This window comes from Acomys russatus, chromosome 26 (assembly GCF_903995435.1).
Source record: "Acomys russatus chromosome 26, mAcoRus1.1, whole genome shotgun sequence".
NCBI lineage: Eukaryota > Metazoa > Chordata > Mammalia > Rodentia > Muridae > Acomys > Acomys russatus.
This window is the reverse complement of record NC_067162.1, coordinates 36,171,097-36,187,010: the sequence shown is the minus strand read 5'-3', so window position 1 is coordinate 36,187,010 and position 15,914 is coordinate 36,171,097. Positions and strand designations below refer to the sequence as shown.

Below are 15,914 nucleotides of genomic sequence, written 5' to 3'. Positions count from 1 at the left end.
GCTCCTAGTTAGCTTGCTCTCCTTGGGCTTGTGTGTCAAGCTGTGAGCCCTGTGCTGCTGCTCTGTCACCATGCCTCCCTGCTGCCATGCTCCCTGCTCATGATGGTCGTGGGACCAACTATGGAACTGTGAGCCTAAGACAAGGTGGTAGCTAATGCTAAGTCAGGTTCCACAGGGCAGTGTTATATGGGAAGCAGAAATACCTCCTTTAAAGGACACTGCAAAAACAGTTTCTAAAGTGGATTATGCACATGGAAACTATGAAAAGCAATGAAACAGAGCTCTTGACAGTTTTTTTCTTTAAAGTCTCTGAAATGTAAATTTTTTCAGCTACACAGACACCCCCCCCCCTTTTTTGGGACAATTCATAAAGCATTAAGAGGAAAACATACAAAAATAGTTTTCTGGGGTACATAGTATTTTAGGAATAGACATGCACTTGTATGTAAGCGCCTCAGGAAAAGGACCAAGAACATGACAGATGAGGACACTCCCTGCACAGCACAGCTCTATTCTGTGGTGTTCCTGGGGTCAAAGCTCACTCCTATCCCCTTTCACTCTTTAGCTCCATTATCTCAGACCTTTGCAAATCTCCAAGCCCAAAAGCAGGTTAAAGTTCCAACAACACTGCTTTTCTTTAGTGACCGGGCAGTGCAGTAACATCGGTCCCATCAGCTTGCATGAGCCAGCTGTAGAGGGCAGCAGCCTATATGTGACTTTAAGGTCCATCAGTTTTCCTTTGGATGCGCACTGGGTTGGGAAGGTGCTGAGACACACATGTGGAATATGGGAAGCCTTGTTTGCTGTGATGCAATTGTCACAGGCGAGAATCTCAAATTCCCAGTAGCTATTCAACGTACATAAACAGATTTAAAAGACTTTGTTTTGTGGTATATCCTTACATACAATGTCTAAGATACTGTCTACATGTGCTTTCTATTTCCTTGTAGACTACTCAATTCACTCAAGGTTTTTAAAAGCTCACTGTGGACTGGGGGGTGGGGGTGGGGGGCAAAAACAACCCTTGCTCAGCAGACAAGACCCTAGATTTGATCCCAGCAGCACAAAAAGCCAGAGGCACTCTCGGAAAGAGCTGGGTGTGTCTGTGTGACATTGGGATCTGGAGACACATGAACTGAAATACACATACACATGGATATTTACCCCTTTGCTGCATATTGTAACTGTCAGTATTATATTCTTACTGTATCCTTTTTTCTAAAGTTTTTGAGTTAGATTACATCTCTACATGATTCCCCAAGGTCCTTCAGTCTCTTCATGAGGCCTTCTCCCTCACTGGAAGAATTCTGGTTTCCTGGGTTTTCCACAGTGCAATCCCATCAAGACCTAGCCTGTGTGAACCCTCTGATGGACGCTGAGCCGAGACTTTCTGCTGAAGGCTTTGCCACACTCGGCACACTCGTAGGGCTTCTCTCCCGTATGGATTCTCAAGTGTAATCTAAGGGTTGACCTCTGGCTGAAGGTCTTGCCACACTCAGGGCACTCGTAGGGCTTCTCCCCAGTGTGAGTTCTCATATGGATGATGAGCTGTGAGTTCTGGATAAACGACTTGCCGCACTCACTGCACTCGTAGCGCTTTTCCCCCGTGTGAATCTTCTGATGTATAATGAGGTTTGATTTCTTAAAGAAGGTTTTTGCACATTCACTGCACTCGTAGGGTCGCTCTCCTGTATGAATTCTCTGGTGTGTAGTAAGTTCAAACTTCTGTGCAAATGTCTTTCCACACTCATTGCACTCATAGGGCTTCTTGTCCATGTGTGCTCTCTGGTGCACAATCAGGTTGGACTGGTGGGTAAAGGCTTTCCCACACTCGGGACATTCAAAGGGTTTCTCTCCGGTGTGAATTCTCTGGTGTTTGATGAGGTTCGCCTTATGGGAGAAGGTTTTCTTGCACACATTACACTCATAGGGTTTTTCTCCTGTGTGTATCCTCTTATGACTAATGAGGAGTGACTTGAAGGAGAAGGCCTTGTCACAGTAATTACAGACGAAAGGCTGAATCGGATTCTTAATTTTCTGATGTTTAAAGATGACTTCTTTATGGCTGAGAGCCTTTCCGCTTCCGGTACATTCTGAGTATTCTACTGCAGCCGGGGGCTTCTCTTGCTTCAGACACAGAAGTGTTTTCCCAAATCCACTGCACTCTTCCCCCCTTTTCCTTACACGGCTTCTACTACTAAGTAAGTCAGAGTTATATTTCAAAGTTTTTTCATATAAATCATATTTATAGGGAACTTGTGCTAATGACACAAAGTCTGTGTTCGGATTTAATGTCTTTCCTAGGAGACTGTCTCCTCCTTCAGCGGGTGGTTGGTTCTTGAGGGTTATGAGTGGCTTCACCTGCTTATCTGGGTCTCTGGGGTCCTGCACCTGGTCATCAGCCTTCCACACTTCTAGGACAAAGCACAATGAAAGGCACGTTCTTTATCCTTTTTTGTTAGAGTGGGAAATTCCCACAAGTGCTCCCATCATAGAGCTCACTCTGGTTTCCAACCCAGTCTCTCAGCATTTAAAAAAAAAAAAAAAAAAGAGGCCAGGCCCGGTGGCACAGGCCTTTAATCCCAGCACTCTGGAGATGGAGGCAGGTGGATTTCTGTGAGTTTGAGGCCAGCCTGGTCTACAAAGTGAGTCCAGGACAGCCAAGGCTACACAGAGAGACCCTATTTCAAAACAAAACAAAATCCCCCCTAGTGCAAATTTTTATAATCTCTTTAGTGTTGGATGGAAAATAAATCCATGCTGGGTGGGGGGAGATATTTCCTGAGCACAAAATGACCTTAAAGTGGGCAGAGAAAGCTTGATGGTGATGGTGCACACATTAATCCCAGCACTCAGGAGGCAGAGGTGGGCAAATCTCTTAGTTCAAGGCCAGACTGGTCTACAGAACGAGTTTCAGGGCGACCAGGGCTACACAGAGAAACCCTGTCTTGAAAAAAACAAAACAAAAAAGTAGGCAGGAAAAAAAATGCAAACCCACAGGTCAAAGCTGGGGTACTGTGGTTCATTCTTGTAATCCCAGCACTCAGGATGTTTAGCTGAGACCAGCCTAAGCTTAAGGCTAGTCTGGACTATAAAAGATCTTCTCCCAACTTTCTTCCTGTGGTCACAAGCAAAAATAAAGGTCAGCATAAGGTGACATGGGAAAAACAGAAGGTCAGGGATGAAGATTTCACTCAAGGACAATGAACTGTTATCCTAGAGACCAAGAAACTATGTAAGTGATGATGGTAAGTGAACAGAACCGAGGGAGAACACAGTTGGTGACTGGCACTTCAGTTCCAGATGGCAGTGCTGACCAGCACTGGCCCTCTGCTCAGTTTTCACCTTTTAAAGAATAAGTTTCATTATGTAGACCAGGCTGGCCTAAAAATCTTCTTTATTATAGGCATGTGTCACAACAACCGGCCCCAACTTCATTTTTTCAAAATATATGGGTGTTTTGCTTGTAGGTATGTATGGCTGTGCACCCCCACATGTGTGCCTAGTGCCCAGGGAGGCTAGGAAGAAGTTACAGATGGCTGTTAGCCACCATTTGGGTGCTGGAAACTGAACCCAGGTCTTCTGGAAGAGCAGCAAGTACTCTTTTTTTTAGCTTTGGCTCTCTTGGACCTCAGTCTGTAGTCCACGGGAGCCTCAAACTCACAGAGATCCTCCTGCTCCTGGGATTAAAGGTGTGTGCCACCACTGCCCAGCTGCAAGGAAGAACTCTTAAAAGGTGGAAGCGTCTCTCCATCCCCTATAGAGAGAAGGGGGAAGATAAAAACATCTGCAATGGCCAGGCATGGTAGTGCACGCCTTTAATCCCAGCACTCAGGAGGCAGAGGCAGGTGGATCGTTGTGAGTTCAAAGTTAGCCTGGTTCACAAAGCGAGTTCAGGACAGCCAAGATAAGACAGAGAAACCCTATCTCGAAAAAACCAAACCAACCAAACAAAACAACAAAAACCACCTGCATCAAATGTAAAAACCCAGGTATAAGATGCCTAGAGTATACATAAGTTTATTTAAAGCTTAATGCCTTTTCTTCTGCTCAGGGCAACCAGCTTGTCTCTAAATGGGATGCTGTCTCCCAGGAAACAGGTAGTGGCCTGGCCTATACATCAGGCACCATAGAGCCTAGAGGAGGACATTCAGAACTATACAATCTTATTTTGATCTCAATTAGATAATGATTGTATGTGCTCTGATAATGGTAATATCATATTTCCTCTACAAGAGAGGTCAAAATGAAACAAACTGGGATGAAAGGGAGACTGCTAACTTAAGTCAGTCTATACATACATGAATTCAAACTACAGAACAAACAAGTAACCTGCATTGCTAATCCCATTACAGGGGAATAACTCTGACACCGGCTGAGACATGAATAATGCGACATTCTTTGTATGGCAGGAATGAAGATTTACAGATGTCTTTCTTCTGCTCATACAAAGAGCAGAGAACCAGCCTTGATTGTTCCGTGCATCCTGCACACCTCATACACTTATAATTTTAGGACTGTACAATGCTTGTGAGAAATTATGTTTTCAGAACAAAAGAACTGGACACTGACACTGGATTAGACCTGATAGAATTCATCTTCCAGCATTCTGAGACTCTGACATCCTGCATCCTTCATGTTCCAGGACCAAGTGCTTTGGTTGCTATTCCTCATCAGAACAGAACAGCTCCCAGGACAGCTTCAAAGCAAGCTCCTGACTCCCAACTGTCCAGCATGTCACACTGTCCCACACAGAACGCACAGTAAGCCTGGAATTTCCCAGCATTTAGAGACTGAACCACAAATGCTATCCCTAACTTGTTTAACCATTTTCCCTGGCTCCTACAAAGGTATTATTCTTCCCAAATCAGCTGGAAGAAGCCTTAAAAAGAGGGCGATGCCCCATTTCCCCTAAGGGGGGTTGGGTAAAGTTTTGGTTGTTTTCTTGGGCTATGGATGTTTATTTTCATTGGGAGTTGGCTATGTTATATTGGTCTTATTCATAGATTGGACTCAAGGATGTCTCTCTTTACCTTTATTTTTCTTACGTATGGAGATAGGGGTTTAAGAGAAATATATAGGGATGATAGGAGAAAAAGTACATCATTGACTCTATTCCTCAACTTAAAGCCTTTAATATTATATATTTAAATTATATATTATATATGTATATTATATGTAAATACATTATATTTCTGCCTTAATGTGAGGTATTGTACCCATACAACTCAGTTATGATACAGGGGTTATTTCCAATACCTTGAAAATGCTATTGTAGGCTGTTTAGGATAATTAGTAACACAAATTAACTTTTAGTTGATCAACTCATGATCATGTCAAATACTACTCTATTTTTATCACAAGAATATATATCCTAGGTTTAACAGATAGATACTGATTCAGTAGTTAGGCCTACAGAATATGGCATTAAAGTTATTTTTATTGTTTTGAGGAGACAGGTTAACTCCTGGCAACACCCAGCCTGCCTCAAAGAAGGTGATGAGCCACTGGGCAAAAATGTCCTTGTTTTATGCCATAGACAGAATTCTGCCTGAACTTGGCAAGTTTGGATCCAAGTGTAGTTGACGGCCAAACTCTGCCAAGACAGGGTAAGCAAGTCCTCGATAGTTCCTGTCTCACAAATATGTCTGTCAGATACAATGGGACAGAAGGCTGAAGATGATGCTCCAATGTTATATAGAGTTTTGAGTGACTGTCCAGGCATTTTTTCATTTTGGAAGCTGCTAACCTGCACTTCCTGTTTACTCAAGTTTATTTTACTTCTTCTCTGGTGGGGTTGAAAACCAGATAGTTTAGTTTACATTTAAGCTTAGTTGTTTAGGAGTTGTTTTTAGGTTGATAGAGATGAGATATGATAAGAGATTGATTACACTCAGACCCAAGACAGAAAAGATGTTTTCTTCAAGGCTCTAAATACAAATCAGCAAAACAGTGTGAATGTAACATTCATATATAATTCCTGATTGTTTCGTGGTTTTTCTTGCTGTATGTAGTTTATTGTATATATGCATAATAACATAAAGGTATAGGTAAAGGGGGGGCTTTTTATTAGACTAAAAAGGGAAACTGTGGAGGAATGCCCTGAGTGGATGCAGCAGCTGTCAATAAAGGGCTGTTTGGCCAATCAGCTGGCAGAAGGTAAGTGTGTAGGCTTTGGGCCACAGGATTAGAGTAGCTTAGATTCTGCCCAGCACAGTGGTTACAGCTTTTTTTCTTTTTTCTTTCCCTTTTTTTTTTTTTTTTTTTTTTGGTTTTTCAAGACGGAGTTTCTCTCTGTGTAGTCCTGGCTGTCCTGGACTCTCTTCATAGACCAGGCTGGCCTCGAAATCACAGTGATCTGCCTGCCTCTGCCTCCTGAGGGCTAGGATTAAAGGCGTGCGCCACCATGCCCAGCTGTGGTTGCAGCTTTAGCATACACTATAATCTCACTGTGCTGGTTATTGGCTCCCTAGGCCATACTGACGAGTTAATTGCAACACAACTGCCTCTATATCACAAGGGCTAGAATTACAAGTGTGCAACCCAATGCCATTAATCCCAGCACTCTGGAGGCAGAGGAAGGCAGAGAGCTGTGATATCTTGGTCTACAAAGAGAATCCAGGACAGCCAAGGCTACACAGAGAGACCCTGTCTCAAAAAACAAACAAACAAAAAAAAAAGTAAAAATAAAAAAAATAAAAGAAAGAAATAAAGAAGAAAAGGTCCTGGAGTTCCTTCTATTGAAAATGGAAAGTCACGTCCTTACCACACAAATGCCGTGCTGGGTTAGTCTTTTCCTACACTGAGGCTGCTGAGGGTGGATGTGTTTTCATCCCTCTATGACCCTACTTTACCTGAACAGATCTAAAGAACCATTACTCTGCCTTGGTCTAGACCTTTAAGAGCCTTAATGCACTGGTAGCTACTCCTTATGATCCTGCTCCTACTTTGTCTAATGACACTGCTACAGTGTCATTCTTCTTGGTTTTGTTTTTCCAGACAGGGTCTCTCTGTGTAGCCTTGGCCGTCCTGGACTCATTTTGTAGACCAGGCTGGCCTCGAACTCTCAGCAATCTGCTTGCCTCTGTCTCCCAAGTGCTGGGATTAAAGGCGTGCGCCACCATGCCCAGCAACAGTGTCATTCTTGTATTGAAAAATCTGTGCCAGTTCCCATGAGCTAAAACGCAAAGCAGTATTCTGGCAAGCTGAGAATATTACTAACGCCCAGTAGTAATGTGTTAGGCAAGTACTGATAAATATGATTAGAGACATGAACCTTTGGAAGTGTAACAGGAATCAGAAGTACAGGTCATCCTGAGCCATCTCTCCAGTCCCAGCTTTTCATTTTCTACTCCTAGCTCCCCCAGAGAATTCTGAACAGATCGTTCTCACTGCACTGCCGACAATTCCTGCCCCGCCAGCTTAAAGGCCCGCCGTCCAGAGCTGCCTTACCCACTGAGAGTAAGTTGCTGTAGTTCTCCAGCATTACGTCCATGTAGAGAATCCTCTGTGCGGGGGCCAGCTGCTCCCACTCCTCCTGGGTGAAGTCCACAGTTACATCAGTGAACGAAACCAGTCCCTGAAATGACACACACGTTAGCTTGGAGAGATGAGGAGGGACATGTGAAAACTCACTCTTGCCACACTGTAAGCCGCTCACCACAACACAACTGTGCTGCTTGTTCAGTGTCTTGTCACAGCTCTAAACAGTAAAGAACTGTTATTCAGGACAGGTATAGTGGCACATACCTCAAACCAACGCGTTGGGAGGTAGAGTTTGAGGGCACCCGATTTACATAAAAATTTCAATCTATCCAGGGTTCAACTTCTCTGGGGTGTGAGGCATACTAGGAATCAAGGCCAAGGCCTCAAGGATGCAAAGCAGGCACACTACGAGCTGAGCTAAGCTCCCTAGTACTTTACTGAGGACATTGTTATTACACAATGAATTAGAAAAGAGCTGGGGCGTGACTAGTGTGCAATCCCTGGAACCCAAAGAGCCAACTTTTGAAAACCAAAACATGTATGCTGTAGCACACACAAAAGAAAAAGGGTTTTGGCCAGGCATGGTGGCGCACGCCTTTAATCCCAGCACTTGGGAGGCAGAGGCGGGTGGATCAACGTGAGTTTGAAGCCAGCCTGGTCTACAAAGTGAATTCCAGGACAGAGCTGTTATACAGAAAAACTCTCTTGAAAAAGAAAAACACTCATCCGATCAAGAGTATTTTTAGTGCACAGTAGCCGCAGAGATGGCTCAATGGTTAAGAACACTGGCTGCTCTTCCAGGGGACCTGGAACCACATGGCAACTCACCACTGTCTTTAACTCCAGTACCAAGGGATCTGGTACCCTCCTCCGGCCTCCAAGGGCACCAGGCACATATGTGGTGGACAGACATGTGGCAATGTAATATTCTGAAATACCTCTTACATTGTTAAGAGACTGGAACTTTTCCTGGACCTCACAGCCAAAGTTAATAATCACTAAAAATGTAAGCCTGCCAGCATGCTATGCACTCAGACTTCATTTAATCACCCTTTAAGAGAACAATGTAGGGCTGGAGAAATGGCTCAGAGGTTAAGAGCACTGTCTGTTCTTCCAAAGGTCCTGAGTTCAATTCCCAGCAACCACATGGTGGTTCACAACCATCTATAATGAGACCTGGTGCCCTCTTCTGGTGTGCAGGTGTATATGCGGACAGAATACTGCATAAATAATAAATAAATACTTTTTAAAAAAGAGAGAGAACAATGTAATAACCAATCTGGCCTGGGTTTACTATGTAACCAACTTTTACAATCTACACTAATGCACAGCTCTAATCTTAAGTGCTTCTCCATGCTCCTGACCCAGAGTAATGTATGTATATCATTTGCTGAAAGCAGCAAATACAGAAGTTGAAAGTGACTTCTTAAAACCAACCATAAAGTTGAAAGCAAATGCACACCTTTATTCCAGCACTCAAGAGGCAGAGGCAGGAGGATCTCTGTGAGTTCCAGGCCAAGCTGTTCTACAAAGTGAGTCCAAGACAGCCAAGGTTACACAGAGAAACCCTGTCTCGGGGGGAAAAAAAAGGTTGAAAGCAACCATTCATGGTTTTTGGTTGATGTTTGTTATCTGAGTCAGCTGGGCTAGCTGAAATCAGGGACTTAAGCCCTTGTTTAAAAAAAAAAAAAAAAAAAGCATCCCATGTGATGACTTCTGTGCTGGTCAGTGGACACTGGGAAACACAGATGCACACAGCAGTCTCCAGGCAGGCACAGGTTCAGACTCATGCAACAGAGGACACAAGCCAAAGGGCACATGATGTAGACAATTAACATCTGAGCTGACTCTTGTTAAATGACTCCAAGGGGAAGGGCTTTTATTTCTTACTGTGACACCAATGCACCATTGGTAACCTGTGAAGACACACATGCATACAAAACACCCTGTGATGGCTGCTCTTGGTTGTCAACCTTACATCTAGAGTTAATTAAAACCCAAGCTCCTGGGTATACATGTGAGGGGTTTTTTTTGGGGGGGGGTTGTTTTTGAGACAGGGTTTCTCTGTGTAACCTTAGCTGTCCTGGACTCACTTTGTAGTCCAGGCTGGCCTCGAACTCACAGAAATCCGCCTGCCTCTGCCTCCCGAGTGCTGGGATTGCAGGTGTGCGCTACCACACCTGGCTGATTTTCTTTTCTTTTTTTCTTTTTTGGTTTTTCGAGACAGGGTTTCTCTGTGTAGCCTTGGCCATCCTGGACTCACTTTGTAGACCAGGCTGGCCTCGAACTCACAGCGATCTGCCTGCCTCTGCCTCCCGAGTGCTGGGATTAAAGGCTGTGCCACCACGCCCGGCTCACCTGGCTGGTTTTATTTCTCTTAATTGGGTGATTTTAAGTCTGAAGACGACCGATTTTACTGTGATTCTTCTGAGGTGGGAAGATCCACACCATCTGCTGGCAGCCTATGTAGAGGGCATGGAGGACAGAAGCATGCTCTCACTCTCACTGCCACGCCCGCTCCTTGACTGACATGAGAGCCTGCTTTGGGAGTCCAGCATATACTGAAGACCCGATGAGATATCCAGCCTTGAGGACTGAACAATACTGTATTCTTAGACTTTCTGTTTGTAGACAGCCATTGTTGGACTAGCTGGACCAAAGCCTGCAAACCAAACCATTCTAATCACACCCACCCACACATGTGATTTATATGTGTGTGTTTATATATTACATTGGATATATACGTTGTAATATTCAGTATACACATTACAGAGTACATGTGTGTATGTATACATGTACATGGTTCTAGAGCAACAGCAGTATAAAGATGGCTTTTTAAGAAGATGTATTTATTACTTATACAGCATTCAGCCTACACACCAGAAGAGGACACTGGATCACATATAGATTGTTGACAGCCACCATGTTGTTTTTCTTGTAGTTCCGCCTGTCCTGGACTCACGCTGTAGACTAGGCTGGCCTTAAACTCTCAGATCCATCAGCCTTTGCCTCCCAGGTCCTGGGAGTAAAGGCTTGTGTCAGGACAGCCAGGAATACAAGAGAAATCCTGTCTCTTGAAAAACAAAAACAACAAAACATAGGTTCTGTCCCCAGCACAGCAAGAACTAGGCATGGCGTCACATGCCTGTAATTCCGGCCCTTAGGAGAGAGGCTAGACTTCCAGGAAGTTTCAGTAACCCTCCTGTCTCCATCCGTGTTGAACAGGAGATAGTGGTGTGGGCAAACCCCACCATGCTCCCACTAAGGGGCTCCAGCGGGTGCAGGAAGGGCTTCGTGCACTGAGCCAGTTTCTAGCCCAAATCTAACTCACTATGCTTTCTACTTCATTTCCTATAAACATAATATTCCACAGTGAAATGAAAAACCAGAGTAATATGCGGCCAACTCACCTGGGACCCCATCTTCTCTATGGTTGGGTAAGGCACTGAAGCACAAAGGCACGGCTGGAAGAGAAGAGGCAGCTTGTTACTATGGATCTGACCTGCTGACACCCAGAATGGTCTTCAGAGACTACTACACAACCCGAAAAATACACCCCTCTTCGAAAAAGCACGCTGGCAATACCCGCCTTCAACCAAACATGAGAGACACACCAAGGCAGAAGTAAGACATCCCACCATCAAGAGATAAAACAGAAGCCCCTACTCCACTCCTGACGCAGTCAGATAAGTAAATTAAATCAACTAGGACCCCACACTACAGTCTAACTTTGTGCTTTTCCTCTGGCAGCTTCTGAAATAACAACTGAGACTTTAAATATAGGAATAAATGCTTAGGCTCAGACCCTGACCAGCTTATAACCTATTTTACCTATTTCTCTAATCTATGTGTGCCACTTATCTTCCTCAGAGTCTGGGGTGAATCTTTGACTATGCCAGAGTTCATCTCTCTCTCTGCCGGAACTCCCACCTCCTATTTCCTGCCTCAGCTAATAGGCCAATCAGCTTCTTATTGACAGGTGATGTTTCCATACTGTACACAAGAGATTTTCTCTACAACAGTATTTAATGTAAAAGGCAAATAGAAATGAACAAATAAGGAGCTTCAGCAAAGATGGAAATTATAAGGAAAATGTAAGGGCTTGAAGTCCAGCTCCATGGCTGTCAAGCTTTGGTTATGAGGTGACCCGCCTGCAAGGCTCAAGAGTAAAAGGCTTATCACTGACAAGTGCCTGAACTTTGAGGTTCCCCTTCATCTATGGAGTAATCCCCAAAGGCCTTTCCTATTAGTGGAAAATAGGAGGTGGGGCTCAGTTAGTGGAAGCAGGTTGTCAAGGTATGCCCTGGTGATAAACCTTGCCTCCGGCCCTTTCCTGCCTTCCTGCTTCCTGCTTGTCAGGAAGGGAGCAGAGATGAGCAGCCTCTACCAAGATGTTCAATGTCATCTTAGGTTTAAAGAGATGAGATCAAAGGGACTCAGAGGTTAAGGGCACTGGCTGCTCTTCCAGAGTTCTGAGTTCAATTCCCAGCAACCACACAGTGGCTTACAACTATCTATAATGTGATCGATGCCCTCTTATGGCGTGCAGATGTGTATGTGGGCAGAGCATGTATACATAATAAAAATAAATCTTCACTCGGGAGGCAGAGGCAGGCGGATCGCTGTGAGTTCGAGGCCAGCCTGGTCTACAAAGTGAGTCCAGGATGGCCAAGGCTACACAGAGAAACCCTGTCTCGAAAAACCAAAAAAAAATAAAATAAAATAAAATAAAAATAAATCTTTTTTTAAAAAGATGAGCTGGGCGTGGTGGCGCACACCTTTAATGCCAGCACTCGGGAGGCACAGGCAGGCAGATCGATGTGAGTTCAAGGCCAGCCTGGTCTACAAAGTGAGTCTAGGATAGCCAAGGCTACACAGAGAAACCCAGGACAGCCAAAGCTACACAGAGAAACCCTGTCTTGAAAAACCAAAAATAAACAAATAAATAAAGATGAAATACAAATGGCTAATGAAAAAAAATTTAACATCACTAGCCATCATAGAAATTAAAATCAAACCTACATTGAGATTCCACTTCTCTTAGGTAGGGTTTTATTGTTGTAAAGAGCCATCATGACCACCACTGCAACTCTAATAAAGGGCCGCCTTATATAGTTTCAGAGGTTTAGTTTAGTCCATTATCATCATGGTGAGAAGCATGGCAGTGTGCAGGCAGACATGGTGCTGGAGGAAGAGCTGAGAGTTCTTGATCTAAAGGCAGCAGAAGGGGACTGTGCCTCACAATGGACATAGCTTGTCCATATATGACTTTAAAGCCTGACACACTTCCTCCAACAAGGCCACACCTCTAACAGTGCCACTCCTTATGCCCAAGCGTTCAAACACATGAGTCTGGGGCCATTCCTGTTCACACCACCACATTTCACCTCAGTCAGAACTGTAGTCAGTAAAAATAATCTTCTGCATTCAAGAAACACATCTCAGACACCAGGATAGACATTACCTCAGGGTAAAAGGTTAGAAAAAATATTCCAAGCAAACAGTCACAAGAAGCAAGCTGGTGTAGCCATTTTAATATCTAATAAAATAGACTTTCAACCAAAATTAATCAAAAGGGATGAGGAAGACACCTCATACTCATCAAAGGTAAAGTCAACCAAGATGACATCACAATTCTGAACATCTATGCTCCCAATACAAGGGCACCCACATTTGTAAAAGAAGTATTAGCACAGCTTAAACCACACACTGATACCCACACATTAATAATGGGGAGACTTCAATACCCCACTTTTACTGAAGGATAGGTCATTGAAACAGAAACTAAGCTGAGAAATAACGACATTAACCAACATCATGAATTGAATGGATGGAACATCTATCTACATTACTTTTCATCCAAACACAAAGGATTATACCTTCTTCTCAGCACCACATGGAACCTTCTCCAAAATTGATCACATAGTAGGTCACAAAGCAAGCCTCAACAGATACAAGAAAATTGAAATAATACCTTGTATCTTATCAGATCACCATTGTCTAAGGCTGGACTACAACAACAACAACAACAGAAATAACAAAAAGCCTATACACACATGGAAACTAAACAACTTTCTACTTAATGACACCTGGGTCAGGAAAGAAATAAAGAAATTAAGGACTTCCTGAAATTCAGTGATAATGAAGGAACAACAAAACCAAAATTGAACAACATACCCACATTGAAAGTGTTAAGAGGAAATTTCATACCACTAAGTGCCTTTAAAAAGAAATTGGAAACATCCCACAAAAGCAACTTAATGACACAGATAGAAGCCCTAGAAAAAAAGAAGAAAAAAACCCCAAGAGGAGTTGACATCTGGAAATTATCAAACTCAGGGCTGAAATCAATAAATTAGAAACAAAGAGAACAATCCAAAGAATCAACAAAACCAGGAGCTGGTTCTTTGAGAAAATCAACAATATAGACAAACCATTAGCCAAACTAACTAAAAGGCAGAAAGACACTATCCAAATCAAAATTAAAAATGAAAAGGGAGACATAACACTGAAGAAATACAAAGAATCATAAGATCCTACTTCAAAGGCATATATGCCAGAAAATTTGAAAATCTAAGGGAAATGGACAATTTTCTTGATCAATTCCACTTGTCAAAATTGAATCAAGAAGCCGGGCGTGCCTGTAATCCCAGCACTCGGGAGGCAGAGGCAGGCGGACTGCTGTGAGTTCGAGGCCAGCCTGGTCTACAGAGTGAGTCCAGGACAGCCAAGGCTAACACAGAGAGAAATTGTCTCGAAAAACAAAACAAAACAAAAACAACAACAAAAAAAGTAAATAGTACCATTTCTCCTACAGAAACAGAAGCAATCATTGATAGTCTCCCAACCAAAAAAAAGCGCAGGGCCAGATGATTTCAGCACAGAATTCTACCAGATCTTCAAAGAAGACCTAATACTGACACTCTTCAAGCTACTCCAAAACATAGAAATGAATGGAACATTACCAAACTCATTCTATGAGGCCACGGTCACTTTGATGCCTAAACTTCACAAAAACCCAACAAAGAAAGAGAATTTCAGACCAATTTCTCTGATGAACATTGATGCAAAACTATTCAATAAACTACTTGCAAACCAAATACAAGAACACATCAAAGATATCATTCACCATGACCAGGTAGGCTTCATTCCAGGCATAGAGGGATGATTTAATATATGGAAATCCATCAATGTAATCCACCATATAAGCAAACTGAAAGAAAAAACCACATGATCATCTCCTTAGATGCAGAAAGAGCATTTGACAAAATCCAATGCCCATTCATGTTTAAAGTTTTGGAGAGATCAGGGATACAGGGCACATACCTCAACATAATAAAGGCTATATCCAGCAAGCCAATGGCCAAAATCAAATTAAATGGAGAGATTCTCAAGGAAATTCCTCTAAAATCAGAGATCAGGCAAGGTTGCCCACTCTCTCCATATCTCTTCAATATAGTACTTGAAGTTCTAGCCAGAGGAATAAGACAACAAAAGGTGATCAAGGGGATCCAAATGGGAAAGGAGGAAGTCAAATTATCCCTCTTTGCAGATGATATGATAGTGTACATAAGTGACCCCCAAAATTCCACCAGAGAACTCCTACAGCTGATAAACACCTTCAGCAAAATGGCTGGATACAAAGTTAACTCAAAAAAGTCAGTAGCCTTCCTATATAATACAAAGGACGATCGTGCAGAGGAAGAAATTAGGGAAACTACACCCTTCACAATAACCACAAGCAATATAAAATATCTAGGAGTAACTCTAACCAAGCAAGTAAAGGACTTGTTTGAAAAAAAACTTCAAATCTCTGATTCTGAAGATGACATCAAAAGATGGATCAGGAGAATTAACATAGTAAAAAATGGCCATCTTATCAAAAGCAATTTACAGATTCAATGCAATCTCTACCAAAATACCTACACAATTTTTTTTTTTTTTTTTTTTTGGTTTTTTGAGACAGGGTTTCTCTGTGTAGCCTTGGCCATCCTGGACTCACTTTGTAGACCAGGCTGGCCTCGAACTCACAGCGATCCGCCTGCCTCTGCTTCCCGAGTGCTGAGATTAAAGGCGTGCGCCACCACGCCCGGCCACAATTTTTTAAAGACATTGAAAGATCAATTCTCAACTTCATATGAAAAAAACAAAAAAACAGAATAGCCAAAACAATCCTGTAGAATAAAAAATCCTCCGGAAGAAATCTCCATACCTGATCTCAAGCTGTACTATACAGCAACAGTAATTAAAACAGCATGGTACTGGCACAGCAATAAGATGGTTGATCAATGGAATCAAATCAAAGACCCACACATATGGTCATTTGATTTTTGATAAAGAAACCAAATCTATCCAATGGAAAAAGGATAGCATCTTCAACAAATGGTGCTGGTCTAACTGGATGTCTACATGTAGAAAAATGTAATTAG

At 42.9% G+C, this 15,914-nt stretch overlaps 1 protein-coding gene across 1 annotated transcript; it reads right to left on the bottom strand.

The window, feature by feature from the left end:
- Window positions 1–1,020: 1,020 nt before the first annotated feature.
- Window positions 1,021–7,928, bottom strand: Zfp1 (ZFP1 zinc finger protein). Its single transcript, XM_051169008.1, has 2 exons — window positions 7,453–7,928; window positions 1,021–2,414 (listed from the first exon to the last, which is right to left on the bottom strand). Exons 1-2 carry the CDS (start codon window positions 7,493–7,495, stop codon window positions 1,348–1,350), a joined length of 1,110 nt encoding a protein of 369 aa, XP_051024965.1. The 5' UTR covers window positions 7,496–7,928; the 3' UTR covers window positions 1,021–1,347.
- Window positions 7,929–15,914: the final 7,986 nt, after the last annotated feature.